Below are 20,306 nucleotides of genomic sequence, written 5' to 3' on the forward strand. Positions count from 1 at the left end.
GCCAAATGTTATGTAGCAGTACACGATTCCTGTGTGTGCATGCATGTTGATCTCTAAATCTGAATTATATTCATTTCATCATGGGTTTTGTTGACTCTGAAACAAATCACCTGTGTTCACAGAGCCTGCTTCCTCATGTGCAATAAGAGGATAAATTTGACCTACCTCCAAAAGATGTAGAATAATAGATTTTTTTTAAAAACCACTTTAGAAATCCAAGGGAGAAAATTTCTTAAGATATCGCTAACTAATATAGTTATGTACAACAGAAAGCTGAAACTAGGCGAAGGCTTTGGATAATGCCAATTCTGTTGCAGATTCAAGTATACACATCAGGATACCAAACACTGAAGACTAACCACAATATTCTACTCATTTTATGAATTTAGAGAGTAATTGCCAATATAAGTAATTATCAGAATTTAGTATTTTCATCTAACAAGTTAAAATCAGTCAAGAGGAAATTATCTATTATTGTAGTATGTGTGCGTGTGGTGTGTGACTTGGAAGTACTAAAGCACAAATTTTTTCCCTTTAAAATAAGCTTCAGGAAAAACAAGCATAAACTTTTCCACCGCAAGCAGGTGGGAACTGATGTTAGGGTTATGGTGGGTTAGCTTTGGGGCGCGTTGCTCAGCTTCTGGCAGGCGTCCGTGCAGACATCTTCCTCGTTGCTGCACATCACATTGACAGTTCTCTTAACTATGAAGCAAACCAGCATATCTTGCTGAAGTATTTCTCCAAGAATGGCCTTGGCACGATTTCTGTATTCACACACGTCTGAGGGTCTTTAGGCACATTGTGTTCTAGTCCCACTGAACTGCCCTGTTGCCTTTTCTAGGTTTCCTTATGTTGTTTTTCATTGAGAAGTACATCAAACATATGCTTTTATTTAGTATAACCAACTCATTGAATGGTTTTTATTTTTTTACTTATTTACATTTAGAAAAATGTGTAAAGTGAGAATAAAATTTGAAAAATCCATTTTCTTGTCAGTCTAATATACATTAAATACCTTTTGATCTATCTTCTAGGTCAATTTTATGGTTTTCTGATTAGTGACTGTTGTCACCGAGGAACACTGTGATGTAGGTAACTGCTTGTTAGCAGTCGATCTTTTAGGAGAAATTTCATCTAATAAAAGTGAAGGTGTACCATGACCTACATAAGACATCTGTTTGTATATTTTTACTATGAGCACTTCCTGGGTAGCTAAAAATGACTCCCACTTCTAACACTGACTTTCCAGAGTCAGTGCTAATTGCTAGGAAGTATGATTGTTCAGACTAATAGTAGAGGAAGGGATGGCATGCAGTTTCCAAACACAGTGTTGCTAAAGCACATTGAAAACCATCCCTGGCTTTTATGCATACCTTTCAACAACTATTTTCATTAAATAGGCAAGCTTTAAAACTTTTTTCCTATTTTAAAAGTATTCTTCAAAATTGATTTCTGTATCAAGTTAACCCTGAGAACACACATTTTTCAGTTGGGTGGTTTCTGACTTGTGCAAACTATCTTGTACCTGTGTATTTGAACAATTTTACTTATTTTATGTTTGGGAGTGTTTTGTCTGCATGACTGTAAATGCACCCACCTGTGTGTGCAGTGCCCATAGAGGCCAGAAGAGGACATTGGATCCTCTGGAACTGGAATTACAGATGGTTATTAGCCACCACATGGGTGCTGGGAACTGAACCCTAGTCCTCCCCAAGAGCAGCCAGTGCTCTTAACCGCTGAGCTATCTCTCTCCAGCCCTGCATTTTGCAGTACTTTTGAAGCTTTGTCTTAAATACACAAGTCGCAGAGCTTCTTCTTGCATACTTACTGCTAAGCATGATAGCAGGTGGGAACTTGAGTATGATAGAAGCTGGCTGAATTCAAATACACCAAACTGTTAACATCTTCTGAGATAAAAATATTTGAGAATAGCTGAAAAATTTATGTGTTGTAATTTTAGTCAAGTAAAATGTGGATGAAAGTTAATAAAGTAATATCAATGAAGAAGAAACTATGTACAGCTTTGTAATTTTTTTCTGTTTTATTAAAAAGATACAATTTATGCTCAGTAAAAACAAGTTCAAATAGAAATAGGTATACATAGAAAAGCCACGTGCCTATGCCCCAGTCCCACACCCACAAATTTTGAGTATCATTCTAGAAATATCTATATATAAATGTGTTTCTCATCATAAAAAAGCCACACATGGGATCATACTGCACATACTCCTTTACAATGTACTTTTAAAAACAACTATTCTGTGGGTATATTTCTCTATCAGTACAGTTAGGTTCACTTCAGTCCTTTTAAAAGAGTGGCTAATTGAGTTAACCAGCTGCCTGCTGATGGGACACTTTGCTCTCCAGTATTTTATACATAGCATCTTTATACATCAGCATGCTAACCGAGGTGAGTACTAAGAGACATGTCCCCTGAAAAGCTTGCATTTCTTTCTGATTGGAAGTGAAGAAAATAGATTCTGATGATTAAAACATTTAAAAGCAGTATGGTACGGTTGGCAGGTAGACTTGAGTACTCAGGAAATCACTGCATTGAAAGCACAAGGCTTTTTTTGTGGCAGCTCTAGAACATCCAACTTGATTCCTGCTAATGTTGTCTCAGATAACAACTGCAAGTCACTTCCAGGAGTTAGAAGGATCATACATAAAAAGGTCACTCATTTCATGTGAAGACATTGTTACATGTCTCAGTAAATACTGAGTTTTAGTATAATCTCATATTCGTCAGTAAAATGGTCCAAAATAAACCTGAGGAGCACAGCAAATGAGGCTGAGGTCTTGACTAAATATCTGGCAGCAGACGTGTTTTGGGTCCTGTGAGTTTTCCAAACTGAATATCTGCACTCTTTGGTGGTTGAGCACACCTAACCCCAAACCCCAAATATGAAATGTTTCAAAACCCCTAACTTTAATCATGTCGAATTATAGATGCTCATTCTGAGCTGCACTGAAGACAAAATGTGACTTTTACTGCACAAATTCAGCAGCTGAAACAATCCTTTTAAAGAAAGATAGAACATTTTAAGTTTCTGTGTGTTAACTTACAGACTGCATTACTCTTAGAAAAACAATATGAGCAACCAATTAGAATGCAGGCATTAATGTTAAAACCTTCTCCTTCACGTCCGCATCATGATGATAAGCTAAAGCTCTCATTTTTTGGGTACATTTTTCTCCATATAACAAGAAAAACAATGACCCTTTAGGAAAAGGAGGGTGATTAGTTATACAGCCTTGTAATTGGAGGCAGTTATTTATATTCTGAAATAGTGTAAGCACTCGAAGAAGAATCTCCTTTGCTATTTGCCCATCATAAAGGGAAATGAATGAAGAATCCACCTGAAAGAGGAAACAGTGAATGCATTTTCATATTTTAAAACTGCATTGAATACTCTGCATTTTAAAATCTGATCACATGGGGGAATGGCTCAATGGTTAAAAGCATTTACTGAGCTTGCAGAGAATTAGGTTCAGTTCTCAAAACCCAAATGGTGGTTCATAACTACCTGTAACTCCAGTTCCAGGAGATCTGATGCCCTCTTCTAGCCTTTCCAGGCTCCTGCTTGCATGTATAATGCACACCAACTCATGCAGGTATCCAGGATGCATGTGTAATGCACATAAACTCATGCAGGTATGTATATACAACACAGATCTTTAACAGATATTAAAAAAAAATGATCACAGATAATCCCAATTGCATAGCTAAAATGTATACATTTTTAAAAAACATTTTTATGTGTTTGAGTGTATTACCTGCATGTATGTAAGTGCACCAGTGTCATGCAATGCTGTGGAGGACAGAAGAGGGCATTGGATCCCCCTGGAACTGGATGGTTGTTAGCTGCCATGTGGGTACTGGGAATTAAACCTGGGTCCTCTGCAAGAGCAGCCAGTGCTCTTAACCAGTGAGCCATCTCTCCAACCCGAAATGTATAAATTTTTTAATCTTTCCTTCCCATGTTACAAATAGATACATAGTTTTGTGTCTCCATTAGCTAAAAATGTTTCTTTGCAATTTCAACGTGTAGCCATTTGGAAAGCCATTTGCTTCCTTTTTAAGATGCATCATTTAGATTTCTTAAGAACTTGTTAATAATGCCCATCCATTGTACAGGGAACAGGGCTGGGCATGGTTGTTTCTCTGCAGGAGGTGCACTCTTAACGGTTTTCAATGATCTTGTTTGTTTGTTACATGTTTTTGACTCCTTGTTTCCTTCCAGAAAAACAAGCACCATGTACTCATGGATGTTGGAGCACTCAGCCCAGCACTGAGCACATATGGGGTACTCAGCACTGCTGTTTCAGCAGATGCTAAGGTACATGTGCACAAAACAAGCCAAGAATAAAAAATATGACATAAGTGTACTCCAAATTAGGCAGAAATGGAAAGTTTGTTGTTGCTAGAGAATTTTTAAAAGGATTTTTAAAGGTAAAATATGCCTATTATAGGAAATTTAAGACACTCATATATGCAAAGAATAATAACACCTTAATAAGGGTCTTTAGAAATTTAGAGATAATCTCTGTGGACATTTTTAGATAGATCTTTCTAGAACTCTCTGTCCACATCTACATATTTGTGCATTTATAAAATGAATAGATAATTTGTTTACTTGGGCACTGAGTAGTCCTTCTGTCATGGCTGGATTTTCAGACAAATTCAAAAGCAGCTTCAAAACCTGAACCTGAAATAAGAATATTGGTTTAATTCAGATCAGCAAGCATGACTTTTCTCCCTAGCATGCCATCCTTGGTACCACTTCCCCCTTGTAAAGTCCTGCCTGAACTTCAAGGCCTAGCTCCAAGTCGCTCTATTCCATGAAGGTGTTCCCCCCCCCCCCCACCAACACCTCAAACACTCAGCACCACTTTCCAGAGCAGTTATCACACATCAGTGTCATTTAAATCTCACTTTTCAGATTCAACTGTTGGGAAGACAGGAAGAACACAGCAAATGCTTAAACAGTACCCATTTACAACATTGGAAACTTGACCAGTGTTAAATTTTTTTGCATACTTATGTGTGTGTGTGTGTATGGGCACACATGTGCACGCTCATGTAGAGGCCGGAGGTTGACATGAGGCATCTTTCCTGATCACTCTGGGCCTTACATACTGAGGTAAGGTCTCACTTGAACCTAAAGCTTCTCCACTCTAGCTGGCCAGCTTGCGTCAGGGATCCCATCCCATTTTCCCTGTGCTTGGATTACAAGAAGGCCACCATGCCCACCCAGCATTTATGTGGATGCTGGGGACTTGAACTCTGGTCTTTATGCTTACAAGTCATTTCCACAGCCCCCAAATCATCTTTTTATGATTACCAGTGAGGAAAAGATGATATTTGGAGCAAAACTTTTTCAAGCTTAGTTCTTTTCTCATGAAAGTATCAAAATTCTGAAATTGTTTGGTTTCCAAAACTAAATAATATGATCCTTTTACTATATTACTTTAAATCTTTGGGGTTATCTTTTTTAAAATGAAAAATCTTTTGTGATAATTCAAATAGGAAGTGACCTAAAAATTAGAAAACAAAATTATTTAATAGCTAGCTGGTTAAAATACCAGCATTATATCACTTATTTCTGAAAAATCAATAAGTATTAAAATGTCCTTTTTAAAGCCATAAAACCATACTTTCTACAAGACAGTTGAAATTAAGATCAGAAGGAAGAGGGCACTAAAGTTCAGAAAAAGTGACATCTGTTTTTCACTAGACTGAGGAAAGAACCTATAAAACTTTTTTATTATAAAGGCAAATAACTTTAGAATTTCTGGGGGAGGGGGCAAGGTACTGCAGCTCAAACCTAGTCTAGTGGGTTTGACAAGAACTCTACCAACTGAACCCTACCTCTAGGCCTAAGGCATTTTTAAATGCGGAAGAACACAGAAATTGGAGTTTTTATTTTTGGTCTTTATGTATATACCTATAATGTATGCTTAATTCATTAAGGAGACAGCTTTAAAACTTTGGCTATTCTCATTTTTATTAATTATTTTTTACTGAAAAATTAATACATGGCCTTGATAAAAATTTCAAACAATATAGAAGGGATCAAGCTAAAAACAACAGCTACTGTGCTAGAGGCCCATCCCACTACAGGGAACCACTGGTAACCTGTATATGCAGGGATCATGTTTCTAAGATAGACACCCAAGAAAATTATGGACTGTTAAGGTGAAAAAGCAAAAGTGTTATCTCACCTTTTACTGCATTCCTTAGGGGCTACTGTGAGATCTCATCTGGCCTGACACTGTCAGCAACACCAGTAACAAGTCTTAGGAAAAAAAGCACCTGGCCCCAACTCCAATGAAGAGCCATGAAATAGACGACCTGGAACCTATGAGATGATAAACCTGGCTGACATCTATGAGGGTCCACTACTAGTTGACAGAGGGAGTCTGTACACCCACGACATAAGAAGAGCAATAGCTATCCAGTATCCTGAACTAAAATGATGTTGCTGTCCTCTCTAGGTTAAGTAAACACACATCTCTACACACCAAGTCCCCCCTTTTCCCCCTTATCAAATGTGCCAGCTTGTGGTAATCCAGGACATTTATTTTAAGCTGCTGGTTCTCATTGTTCTCAATGTGGATGTAGCAAGCACTTTCTGCTATTTAATTTTTATTTTTTTAATTTTATGTGTATGCATATATTGCTTGCATGTATGTAAGTGCAACTGCATCATGCAATGTCCGCGGAGGACAGAAGAGGCTGCTGGATTCCCTGGAACTGGAGTTACGGATAGTTGTTAGCTGCTATGTGGGTGCTGGGATTCGAACCTGGGTCTTTTGCCAAGAACTGCTGAGCTGTCTCTCCAGCCCCACTTTCTGCTCTTTGTATCATGAATCAGTGAACTTGTGGATCACCATTGTGCAGTGAGATCACTGCCATTAGCAAAACAAGATCTTCAAGTCACTTCAATGGGTATTTATTGAGAAAATACCTACAACGGACACACACAAATGGATAACTATCCAAAAGTTTACTTGCAAGGTATAACTTTATACTCAGCTTTTATGGAGAAACAATGCTGTAACTGGTGGCCAGGTTCCCATACAAAAAAAAGTTAATTTTCTGTCCCAGAAAAATTCTAGACAATGGAAAAACACAACCAAATGAAATTAGAACATATTGTGGTATGAGTCATCTTTTAAAAAGTCATAAATTTTATTAAAAGACAAGACTATGTCTGAGACAGTTATATGCAGGTCCAAGATAGACTTGCTTGGCTGTGACCTCAGCCAAAGTTCTTCCTGGAGTTCTCAACAGAGCAGCTGCAAAGAGAGGCAGGGGAGAGAATTTTTCCTGCAGTAGTCACACTAGAGAGTGAAGGAGGGAGTTTCCATGGCCCCAAGGGGCTCAAACTCCTCTTGTTCCACTGAAGATAGACTATGGATGGGAGGGTACATGCTGGAAATAGCCTGGAGTTGGAGCACTGCTAGGAAAAGAGGACTAACTCTCATATTTAATTTTTGAATGACCTTTGGGTATATTTTGGGCCAGATCCAAATAAATTTGGCTATGGGAAATGTGGAAAACCCATATATAAATACCACAGAAACACAGGACTACAGTGAGGTATTCCTGTAATTACATCCTTCTAATCTCAGAAAACAATATCAGATATTTGGGCTTTATCTTCATGTCTGAACCTTCTAAAATACTAACGCTGCAAGCGTACTGGCACAGACCTATAAATCCCAGCCCTTGGGAGGCTGAGACAGGAGAGTTGAGAGTTTAAGAATCTGCCTCAAAAAATCCAATCAAAAGGCTGGCTAGACAGCTCAGTGGGTAAAGAGTCCTTGGTATACAAGCCAGACACACCCTGAGTTTAATTCCCAAAAGGAGGAAGAACTGATTGTAAAAAGTTTTCTCTGATCTCCACGTGTTCTTTGGCATGCCCCTCCATTTACATATAATAAAATTTAAGAAAAAAATAATATCCAATCCAATAAAACATTTATTTTTCTTTCAACTATTCCAGAGAACACATCAATATGGTAAAAACCTTGAAGAATAAACCTAACATTACAACTAATCAGTTGGTCTGCATTACTTTGTGCTTTTTTTAAAAAAAAAAAAATGGAAATAGCCGGGCGTGGCGGTGCACACCTTTAATCCCAGCATTTGGGAGGCAGAGACAGGTGGATCATTGTGAGTTCAAGGCCAGCTTGGTCTACATAGTGAGTTCAGGTCAGCTGGGACTACAGGGAGACCCTGTCTCAAAAAGACAAAAAACAAAACAAACAAAAAAAATGGAAATAAGAATGTACCTTAAATACAAGAGATTTACTCAAATTTTGAGAGGGTCTCTCTCACCTAAGCTCCTACTTAATTCATTCCATCTCTGTTGCCTCTTATAGTTGGTATAACTGGACAGAATGATTCCTTCATGTATCTAATTTCTTTCTCTTAAATCTGTAACTATGGTGTAAGAAAGATTTTCAACAAATGATGTCTGAATTTTTTTTAAGAAGGTAATAGAGGGATAGGGACACTGCTCAGTTGGTAGAGAGCATGCCTGGGTTCAATCTCTGGTACCACATACAACCAGGTGTGGGAGTACACACCTGTAACCCCAGCACAAGGAGGTGGAGGCAGGAGGATCAGAAATTCAAGGTCATCCTGCTACAAAGTGAGTTTTGAGGTCAACCTGGGACATACAAGACCCTATCTCAAAAATAAATAAATAAATACAGGCCAGTGAGATGGCTCTGTGAGTAAAGGTGCATACGGTGCAAGTCTGGGAACCTGAATTTGATCCTCAAAATCCATTTAAAGGTGAAAAGAGAGAACTGACTCCACAAGTTGTCCTTTGGCCTCCAGATGTGTGCTATGGCCTACCCCTCCCATCATACACAGTAACAGTACATTTAAAAAAAATTAAATAAAATAGAGCCAGCGAGATGGCTCAGTAAGTAAAGGTGCCTGCCACCAAAGCTGAAGACCTGAGTTCAATTCCTGGAACCCACAAGGTAGAAGAGAATAAACTCTCTCACAAGTTGTCTTCTGACCTCCACATGTGTACCACAGCATGTGAGCATCTCCCTCCCCATAAATAAAAAGAGGGTAATAGACTACATGTGACACAAAAGTGAAAAGCTGAACTGGGGGAGGGCAGGGTATGGGGGAGGGCAGTTGGAGAGGAAAAGAATAGATGAAAATGAAGTAAGACCCATTACTTTGTATGTTAATTTAAAAATGTTTGGTTAGCCCTGAGGTAAGCAAACAATTCAGCTACCACTATTGCTCAGGTTCCTTTTCATCACAAGGCTATTTCTGGTTGAAAGAGATTAGCTATTCACTTCAGTTAAAGGTAATTTCACTGATTCTTAGCACATGAAATGAGCATCCATCAAAGGGCAGTGACCCAGCAGATGGTCTTCACACATTGATCCTGCAATCCAATATCAGGAGATAAAAGTAATGTACTTTCTTGGGCCCACATGAATATTTCTAATAAACCTTTTGAGGGTCATCACAGTGCTGAAGTAGGTGACCTGGAAATTCAATCTTAATAAGCTTGATGTGGTAATGACTGGGGCACTTCGTACCTTGGTGCTTCCGTCTCCAGTCAGTAGCAGGTGGAAAAGGTCATTGATGTAGCTGCTCAGCATGTGCTGGTGGTCATTGGTAACAGTCATGTTTGTTAACAACCTCAGTCCAGCCAGCTGCACAGCAGAGTTCAGGGGATCAGAGAAGACATCTTCACAGACTTGATGGATGTATATCTGAAGGCAAGATGGAAAGAGTGAGCATCTTAGACTCTCCCAGAACCTTCTACTGAACAGCCACTTTTCTAATAAACTTTGGTGACTATTTTAAAAGCTGCCTTTGTTAATACTTGGCATTGTGATGAGAATTTTACAACTGTACCTTACTTAATCCTAAAGACAACTTGAGTGAAGTGGGTATTAGGATGGCTACCTTACAGCCAGTGACTCTAAAGTCCTCAAGGAGCTCTTGTCCCCCATATAATGTCAGCAAGCAGGTGGGGGAGCAATGCTCATGTCAGGAGACCAACCTCTTAATTCTCTCTTGTAGGAGGCCTCTCACCTCTGCACCTGCTTCTACTGGTTTGGGCCTATCAAAATCAGAGAGGAAGAAGTGTGGGGCCATTTTATCACAGTAGGTACCTTAGCAATACATTAGAGTGACATCATGCCAGAAGAACAGGGAGACAATAGGTCTATCCATTACCCGTCTGTCATGCGTCTGTCTGCCCATCCATCCATCCATCCATCCATCCATCCATCCATCCATCTATATCTACCTACCTACCTACCAACCAACAATCTGAATAATAACACCTCTGTATTATTGTTAACCTCCAGGGACAAAAAGCAGTACAATACTGGTATAACTGTTTCAAATATGAAAGAACAAAATCAGTAAATGAATTTCTGAAACCCTGTAATATCCAGTCATGATTTTTCCAGATTGGGAAAATTATGTTTCACAGATAATTGGCATTCACCCAACCAAATCTGAACTCCATGAAAATCTGTAATTTGTAAGAAAACATTACTAATTAGAAGTGTTAAGAGATGATCAACAGTCCAACACACCTTTATTAATGTTTTTTAAAAACTCCAAATGTATCCATGTCACCATAGACATGGTAATGTAACAGCAAGAAAGCAAAGGGAGATTAAATTTCTAATACGGTTTTAGTTCTAAGTTACATTTGTAAGTCAACTGTCTCTTTGGTCACAATTTCTTTATATATTCATTGTTTAAACAGCATTAACTTCCCTGGTTAATGGAGGGTGGACATCTGTTGACAGGTGTATTGGACATTTGGTTTTCACTCATGTCAACTACCTATTCTCATCTTTTGTTACCTTTCTGTGCCTGTGTCTTTTTGCCTCATTTATTTTAGAAGTGTGTGTTCTTCCTTGGCTTTCTTAGATCAATAGTATCTTGTTTATGTCTATATTCTGTACCAGAGTATTATTATATTACAGGAGTTTGAAAAATGCCACTTGGTGTGGTGGCATATAGTGAGCTCAGGTCAGCTGGGGTACAGCAAGGCCCTGTCTCAAACAAAACATGTTGAATTTCATTCACTGGCATCATCTGATTCTAGCTTTGTTCTTTTAGCACCCTGGATTAAGCTGAGACCCAACTACTAAAGTCTACTGCACTGCTTACTGGCTAGTTTAAGTCTCTTATTCCTCTGCCTTAGTCTCTACTTTAAAGGTAATTCTTGGCCATAAAGTTATAAAGTATAGTCTATTTATGATTTATATTGTATTACTTTCTTTTTCCTGTATAGAAAACTTTATGCATTTTTAATTTCAGACTTACCTTTATCTTGATTTGATTTTCAACATTCACACTCAGGTTATTTAGTGCATTTAAAGCTTTCTCTTTAATACTTTGGTTTAGATAGTTGATTTTGTTTCCAACAATTGGAATACCACCCAATTCACGAATAATGGCCTAAGGGGAAAAATGAACCATAATGTCAATATGTAGCCCCTTTACAGAATTCCATGCATGCAAATGCATTTAAAATTACTTTAAAGAAATAAATTTTCATAAACAAATCTTCCTGTTAGAACATTTTACTGTTATCTTAAACATTTTTGTGTTTATGTGAGTGTGCATGCGTGTGCATATGGAGTGAGGACAACCTCAGCTGCCATTCCTTAGAATGCTGTTCACCTGGGTTTTTGGTTTTTTTTTTGACACAGGCTCTTTCTTGGTTTGGGGATCTCCAAGTAGACAAGGCTGGCTGGCCAGTGGGCCTGAGGGATCATCTGCCTCTTTCTGCCTTGTCAGTGCTAGGATTATAGGTGTGTGCCCTCAAACCTGGCTTTTAGCTTTTTAAATGTGGTTTCTGGGGATTGAATGCAGGTCCTCACGCTTGTATGGCAGGTATTTACTGAGCTGTCTCCCCTGCCCTAATTTTAAATTTACTTAATTTTTTTTTTGGGGGGGCGGTCTGTATGTGGGTATGTGTACACGTGCAACCTTGAGCGTTGTTTTGAGACAGGAAGATCTCTTCATTGAGACCTGGGGCTCTCTCTGCTTCTCTAGCACTATGATTAAAATCGTGTGACACCTTGCCTGGTCTTTTATGTGGGTGGGTGTACTTTACCCACTGAAATCTCCCCAGTTCCCCTAAAACTTTGTTTTAACTGTTACACACACACAAATACACACACAAAATTAATGGAGTACTTTGATGTTTTGATACATTATTATCATCTATAATCCCATTAAATTTAAATGCATCTTTACAAGCATTTATTACTTTTTAATAGCAAAAACATTCAAAATTTTTTTCTAGCTTTTTGAGATACATATAGTATACAGCTATTTCTTTCAGTGACCCTACTGTTTTATGTGTTTGAGTATATTGCCTACATGTATGTAAGCGCACCCGTGTCATGCAATGCCATGGAGGTCAGAAGAGGGCTTCAGATTCCCCTGGAACTGGAGTTAAGGACGGTTCATAGCCGCCATGTGGGTGCTGGGGATCGAACCCAGGTCCTCTGCAAGAGCAGTTAGTGCTCTTAACCACTGAGCCATCTCTCCAGTCCCACAAAAATTAATTTTTTTATTTTATGTGTATGAGTGTATTGCCTGCATGTATGTGAGTGCACCCGTTTTGTGCAATGCCGCGGAGGTCAGAACAGGACTTCGGATTCCCCTGGAATTGGAGTTAAGTTTGTAGTCGCCATGTGGGTGCTGGGAATTGAACCTGGGTCCTCTGCAAGAGCAGTCAGTGCTCTTAACTGCTGAGCCATCTCTCCAGCCCCCTAAAATTAAAATTTTTTTTTTTCGGTCTTTTTGAGACAGGGTCTCCTGGTAGCCCCAGCTGTCCTGGAACTCACTATGTAGCCCAGGCCGGCCTTGAACTCACAGAGATCTGCCTGCCTCTGCCTCCCGAGTGCTGGGATTAAAGGCATGTGCCACCACACCTGGCCTAAAATAAATTAAAAAAAAAAATTTATTTAATATTTTTGTTTTATGTGTATGCATGTACTGCCTGCATGTAGGTAAGTGCACCCGTGTCATGCGATGCCTGCAGGGATCAGAAGAGGCTGTCAGATCCCCTGGGAATGGAGTTACCGACAGTTGTTAGCTGGCATGTGGGTGCTGGGATACAAAGCCGGGTCTTCTGCAAGAACAACCAGTGTTCTTAACTGCTGAGCCATCTCTCTAGCCCCCCCAAAAATAAATTTTTAAGAAATAAAGAGAGAAAAGGGATCCTCAGTTTATATACATTGGGGAAACTCTGTAATGAGAGTAGACGGCTCTTTACTGTGAAGCATCATGTTCATGCGCACAGGCTGTCCCCAAGAGGGGTGCTGACTACATTATTTCTGTCACCAGTGGCAGGAATGAAGAGAATACATTAACATTTTGCAGAACTGGAGTTCCACAGTTTTAAAAATGGTACCTAATTTTCCAAGGAGAAATAATCTGAGAATTCACAAATTAACTGAAGTATTAATATTACTAGGTATTTTTGGTTCCAATATTAAAAGCAGTAATTGCTTTAATCTTTTATTAAATTCAATTTAATTTTCTTTATTATTATTGTTTGCATGTGGAGGGCAGAGGACATTTTTTAGGAATCAGTTCTCTCTTCCCACTATGGGTTACACAGATTGAATTTAGGTCATCAAGTTTGCAAGGCAAGCGCTTTTACCCACTAAATCATCTCAACCAGCCCTTCATTGATTTTTGTTAAGAATATCACAAAAGGAGGAAAAGATTACCCTCATCTGCTTTTTACAAAAGTCCAACACTCTACTACTAATAATAGGCTTAGTGTTGGAGAAAAATTAATTTCCTTCCATAATTCGGGTTTTTAAGGCCTTACAGTTACCTTTTATTTATTTTACTATAGTTACATGTTGCTTAACAATAAAGGTATGTTCTGAGAAATGTTTCATCAGGCATCTCACTGTGTGTCAATTCTAGAGTGTATTTACACAAACTGATGCAGCTATGTCATTAAGCAATATAATCTGAAGAGCCCATCAGGGCACATGCAGTATGTGAGCAGAAGCAGTACGTAGCATGATGTAGGTCAAGGGACTGAACTTGATGCTGAATTCCCTGATCTCCATTACTCAACAAAGTACTTGTTTACCAGTGGCCACTGAATCCACTCTCTTGACTCTTCCTGAGAAATCCAAAACTATAGCATCACACATAATCCAATAAGGCCAGGCTAATAAGTTAGTCATCACCTTTCATTTTCAATGTCTACTGAACCTCTTTCCATTGGAGCAGGTCTGTTGCATATAGTCAGGGATCCTTGTTTTTATTTGTTTTATGTGTGTGCTGGACCAACCAAGTACCTAAACTTAAAAAGCACTGTATTGGGGGCTGGAGAGATGGCTCGGTGGTTAAGAGCACTGGCTGTTCTTGCAGAGGACCTTGGTCCAGTTCCCAGCGCCCACATGGTGGCTATCAACCAGTTCCAAAGTCCTCTTCTGACTTCTGTGGGCACTGCATGAGATGGGTGCCCTTATATACATGCAGGCAATACACTCATACACATACAATACAAATAAAGTGTTTTATTTATTTATTTTAATTTTATGTGTATGAGTGTTATACCTACAGATATTAAGTGTACCCGTGTGTGCAGTACCAGCAGAGGACAGAAGAGGGCATCAGATCCCCTGGAACTGGAGTTACAGATGGTTGTTGGCTGTCATCTGGGTGCTAGGATTTGAACCCAGGTCTACTGCAAGAACAACCCAAGTTCTTAACAGCTGAGCCATCTTTCTAGCCCCTAAATAAAGTTTTTTTTTTTTTTTTTTTTTTTTTAAATAGCTCTGTATTGCTGAACTAAATCTTCAGCACCCCATGTAGTCCTTCGTAGGACTGTGGACCAACTGTGTTCATCATTTCTGCTCTGTGGCTGTAGGACATGTGTGAGCACCAAGCCTCACTCGCTGTGGCACATGGTCTTAGAGATTGAGCCAAAGGGCTTAGTACTTGATCCTGGGTAGAACAACGCTAAAAGGATGCTATAAAGCATGAAAACTTGAGAGGCTAACAGTTTTCTTTCATCTCTTGAATCAAAGTTCTTTGTGGCCAAAGACCAGTATGTAAGAAGTAGGCACACACAAAGCCAAAAGTTGGAGGCAGCACTATGGTAACTTTCTACAACCTTGAACTGGGTTCAGTTATGCCTGAAAACAATGCTATACTTTGTCCAAGTTAGCTCATCTCGGTATTGTCCCTTTCTTGGTTTAAAATAGTTTAAGTTGGCCTAGTGTGGTGGCTCAAACTTGTAATCCCTGCACTTGAAAGGCTAAGGAAAGAAGATTGCTGCACGTTCAAGGCCAGCTTATCTCAAAAACACAAAACAAAAAACCCATTAAAATAACAAGTTGGATTCTGCAAAACCATGTATAAACATTTTATATCTCTCTCTGAAAATCTAAAACTTTATAGCAAACTTAACCATTCTAGAAAAAACTATACTGAAATAAAGTATGAGTTCAAAATAAATTTGCATTGATGAGAATATTAACAAGGAGCACTGTTGAAAAAAAATTACAAAAACATTTTTCTTCTTCTCTGTAGGGGAAAAGGGAAAGAAGTATTTAAGCTCTTTAGTCTTGGTGTTAAATTTCTACTTATAGAAGCCATTTACATTGATGTGGCAGTTACCACTGTGACCCAGGGACCACTTGCATGATGAACTATCTAATTTAAAGCATATACTTCTACATTAGAAGCTTGTATTATTTTCTTAAAGCACTGCTGCTCAACTTTAAATAAAAGACCATGTACTGCTTATTGAATAGCCATTCTTACGAATGTGAGGCCAGTAACCAGCTGTACAGAGGCCTAGGAACACATTAGTAACTGCATTACCATATGGCCTTGACTTTCTGAAGGAAAGAAGCACATTTGTTGTAGCTATAAGTAGGCATATGAAGATACTGGGGCTCTGAGAGGGTAAATAACTTACCCAGGGTCACAATTGTTGCTTCGGTTTAAGAACAGAAGGGTACTTACTTGGTTAGCTGAAAAGGCTGCATTGTTACCCACAGTGACCAAGGCTTTTTCAATAAGTATAGGATCCTCAGTTGACTCAAGCAGGTAAAGAAGTTTCTGAAGTTGCTCAGCATTTAAGACATCATCATATGAACCATTGGTTAGGTCCTCTGCATAAGAAGGAAATTTAGAGTTCATCTCAAATCAGTGTTTGGTTTTTTTTAACTTTAGAAAACTTCTAACGCATACTTTAATGTTAGGTGCAGTTTTTTTTTTTTTTCTTCTTCTTCCAAAAAAATCAATTGTATTTGAGAAGAGAGCTTTATTTCACCCACTCCCTATACCCCCAAAGCACACATAGAGCATCACCCAAACTCAAGAACCATAAGCTGTAGAAGCCTCAACACTAAGGTACCAATATACATGATGGGAAGAAAGAAAACACTCCTGAGGAATACACAGCTCATAAAAAGTCAGCACCTGACTGTTTCTGTGTATAAAAGTTCAATCTCTAAACCAAGTTTCAGGAGTAAAATGAATGTAAAACCCAGATAATTATTAAATATATAATAAAAACAAGTACAAATCATGCTTACTTTTGCTATACTTAAAACATGCCTGATACTTGAAAAGAAAACCCAACTGCTGGAACATATTATTAACTGAGGCAGAAATATGAAAAGATTCATTCTCCAACTGTTCTTCAGCAGATACATGAGTCAGAAGAACAGAGACAAATATAAATCTCTTCCTGCTTAGAAAGAATGAGGAAAACTTAAGAGGGAGGGATACACTAATTCAAACATCTTAAACTTTAAATTTCAAAATAAAATTTTCACTGATCATTGAAATGATTCAAATTATTTCAAATTGCCTTCAGTTCTCAACTGAAGGTAATTCATGTAACCAGAAAGGAGACTAATCTACTTTTAGTCAAGTTTCATTTGTAAAAGTTTACTCCAAAATTTTGTCTTTTTTTGTTTTTGCGAAATGAAATACTGGTATTTTCAAACTCAAAGTATGAACTGCATACACACCTGTTTAAGAACATTTCCTTTTATCCCTAATTTCTCAAGTTATCAGAAATACTATTTTAATGACTTTTGGAGGTCACTATATAGTTTTTGCTTTTAACTATATTAATGCAATAAATGAATGTATTCCTCATTATGAATTCTCCTTATATATCTGTCTGGCCTTAGCATATTATTCCCTCCATCCTGACAGATTTGATGACATTTTTACTTAAGATTTTGTTTACTCAATACTGTCAGATTTATAGCTTTTTGTGCTATCTCTGTCAGGTTTTGGTATCAAGTTGATAGACTTGATACTGTTTCCATCTTTTTCAATGCCCTCAAACAGTCTCTACAGGATTTTTTGTTTTAAACAGGGTCTCATTATGTAGCACAGACTGGTCTTAAACCCTTGATCCTCTTGCTTGAGCCTTCTGAGTGCTGGGATTCCAGCTGTGCAACACCCTCTGCAGCTGAACTTACTTCATAACAGGAATCACCTATTTCTTATAAGTTTAAGACAAAGAAAAGATCACTCTTCCAACTGGGATAGCAGAATGAGTATGTTTCAGATCCACACAGATTAAGGGTGGGATTTCAGAAAGGCTGTGGGAAACTCACTATTTAAAGTTGTCTGACCTAAGTTAATGATGATTGTGGGAACTGAGAGGTTTAAAGGTTAGACTGTCAAGCAGGTTTAGTGGTACATGCCTATAATTCTAGCACTCAGTAGACAGAGAGTGCATTCTGGCCAGCTTAGGCTATATTGGAAGACCCTGTCTCAAACAACAACAACAACAACAAACGAAACAAAAAAGGGAGTCTGAAGATGCAGTTCAGTTGGTAAAGTGCTTGCCTAAGCAGGTATGAAGCCCTTGGTTTGATTCCCAGGGGAATGTACCACATAAAAGTGTGGTGGTACATGCCTTGAAATCCCAGTATCAGGGAGGTAGAAGGAGGCTCAGAAGTTCAGGGTCACCCTCTGCTACACAGTGAATTCCAGGCCAGGGATACATCAGAGCCCCTATCTTATAATAAACAGGGGCTAGAGAGAAGCCTCAGGGGTTAGCACTGGCTGCTCTTGCAGAGGATCCAGGTTCTGTTCCCAGCACCACATGACAGCTAACAACCATTAGTAACTACAATTTCAGGGGACTCAATGCCCTTTTCTGGCCTCTGTGGGCATTGTATGCATGTGGTGTGTATGTGTGCAGGCAAAACACTTATACATCTAAAATAAAAATTAAAAAAAAGACATAGAAATATCTGGCAGAGAAAGACAACAAATTAAGCTTTATAAGTAAGGGCAAATATGCATCTTTAAAAACGTTCCTTTGTGACATAAGGGACTTGCAGCATTTCCTGCAGCAGGGCTGGAATTATAAATCCACGATCTGTCCCTTTGTAAGGGCAAATTTTAAAAACTAAAAGCCAGTCTTACAACCCAAAGATGTTTTCTTTCTTTTTTTCGTCTTTTTGAAACAGTTGCTCCCTGCAGCCCAGCTGGCCTGGAGCTCACTATGTAGACCAGGTTGGCCTTGAATTCAGAGATCTGTCTGCCTCTGCCTCCAGTGCTGGGACTACAGGCATGAGTCACCAGACTTAGCCCAAAGATGTTTTTCTTAAAGATACAGAGTATCTTTTTGAAGGATAAACATTTAGACCCAGTCTAGGTTCAGAGGGAGCTTAGCCTAGGCACCTGATTCCACTTTAACCTACCTGTCTCATAAAGATGCCTTATTTTCCCTCGATAAAGACAATTATTACCAATAACGGTCTCAACTATCAGTGAACGTGGGGTGAAAAATGTATAGAAAATTGTATTATAGAAAATGGTGCTGTCAAGTCCTCTTACTTTGAGGCCAGCTATCTTGTATCTACTCAGCTACACACAAAGAGGTGAGAATTCTATTTTTGGAATGCCATTAGCAGATTGCCTGTAATGTTGGAGGCAAAAATGGTTTAATGTTTATTCAATAATAAAGCTGTTTCCCTACCTAAGGAAGGCAGATTTTTTGTGGGTAGATTTTATTTTAAATTAATTTCGTGACAGTTTTCATGACCTGAAAATTCCTTCAAAATATTTACACTGTTAGAATTCCAAATGTGCCAATCAACATTTGGATAGAACTTACTAGACTTGTCAGGAGGGTGTGTCTCCTGCAGGCTGAGGTTTTAATTTCCAACACATGCCCAAGTTGCAAGATGCTAAGGAGGCTTCGAGGTACCTCCCCAGGACAGGTCTGGCCAAGTGCAGGCAGAACCGCGCCTCCGGCATTCATCCAGGGCTCCAGGCCCAGCAGCAGCCCTCCCACAATCACAGTTATCTCTTTAGTAACACAAAGGCCCAGAACAAGCTTTAGAGAGGCAATCATCCTGCCTTTGAGAAACCTCAGCCCTCCTCTGAAGCCCAAGGCTACAGCCAAGGTAACACAAAGTTTGGGCACCGTTTTCAGGCCGTATTTTAAACAAAGACGTGGCGGAAGGGAAGCGGCTGAGGACCCACCCTAGGCTGGGGGCCATTCGCCCTCGCAATCAGGGTTTCCGACCTCATCCAGTCTCGAGCCTCCCTCCCTCGGCTCGGCCGGGTGTTTTACTGTGAGGACAGGGAGCTGCGGGCTGCGTCTCCGGTCCCGCCCCGGCCCGTGATGACCCCGGTGCCCCGAAGCTGCCCACCTGCCCGGCAGCCCCCGCCTCACCTGCCGACCGCGAAGGGCGCAGCCGCTGCCTGCCTCGCCGCTGGCCCAGCGTGAGCCGGTAGATGCAGTAGCAGGCGCCGGCGCCGAGCACCAGGCCGGCAGCTACCCAGCCCACGTCCCGCGCGCCGCCCATGCCGCGGCCGAGCTGCGAGGACCCGGGCACGCGGCCTCCACTCGCGGGTGCAGCAGGGCCGCAACCAGCCCGCAACCTGCGGAGGATCGGAGAAAGGAAATGCTCTCCGAGCTCCGCCTTCCGGAAGCCGCCCTGCTAAATCCTAAGCCCTCCCACTCTGCAAGGCGCGTCCCTGCCGTTGCCACTGAGCAGGCGGGATGGGAGTGGGGGAGGTGCTGCGTGGACGGCGACGATTCCCGCACCCAGACCTCCTGGCGCCACGCCCTCCCATAGCCCCGCCCCTCTCCCCTTTCATTCCCTCGTCTCATCCAACTCCCCTCCCCTCATCTTTCTTCCCTCTCCGATCCCCCCTCATTCTCCCTACACAGCCCCTTTGTCCCTCATCCTTTCTGCCGCCCCGCCCCTCATCCTTTTCTCCTAATCCGTCTCCCTTCTATGCCCCGCCCCTC

At 40.0% G+C, this 20,306-nt stretch overlaps 1 protein-coding gene across 1 annotated transcript; it reads right to left on the reverse strand.

The window, feature by feature from the left end:
- Window positions 1–2,016: 2,016 nt before the first annotated feature.
- On the reverse strand, window positions 2,017–20,046 carry Armc10 (armadillo repeat containing 10). Its single transcript, XM_008830770.3, has 6 exons — window positions 19,725–20,046; window positions 16,031–16,179; window positions 11,339–11,473; window positions 9,583–9,759; window positions 4,638–4,709; window positions 2,017–3,360 (listed from the first exon to the last, which is right to left on the reverse strand). Exons 1-6 carry the CDS (start codon window positions 19,855–19,857, stop codon window positions 3,106–3,108), a joined length of 921 nt encoding a protein of 306 aa, XP_008828992.1. The 5' UTR covers window positions 19,858–20,046; the 3' UTR covers window positions 2,017–3,105.
- Window positions 20,047–20,306: the final 260 nt, after the last annotated feature.

The sequence above is a fragment of the Nannospalax galili genome, unplaced genomic scaffold, assembly GCF_000622305.1.
Source record: "Nannospalax galili isolate Female #2095 unplaced genomic scaffold, S.galili_v1.0 scaffold312, whole genome shotgun sequence".
NCBI lineage: Eukaryota > Metazoa > Chordata > Mammalia > Rodentia > Spalacidae > Nannospalax > Nannospalax galili.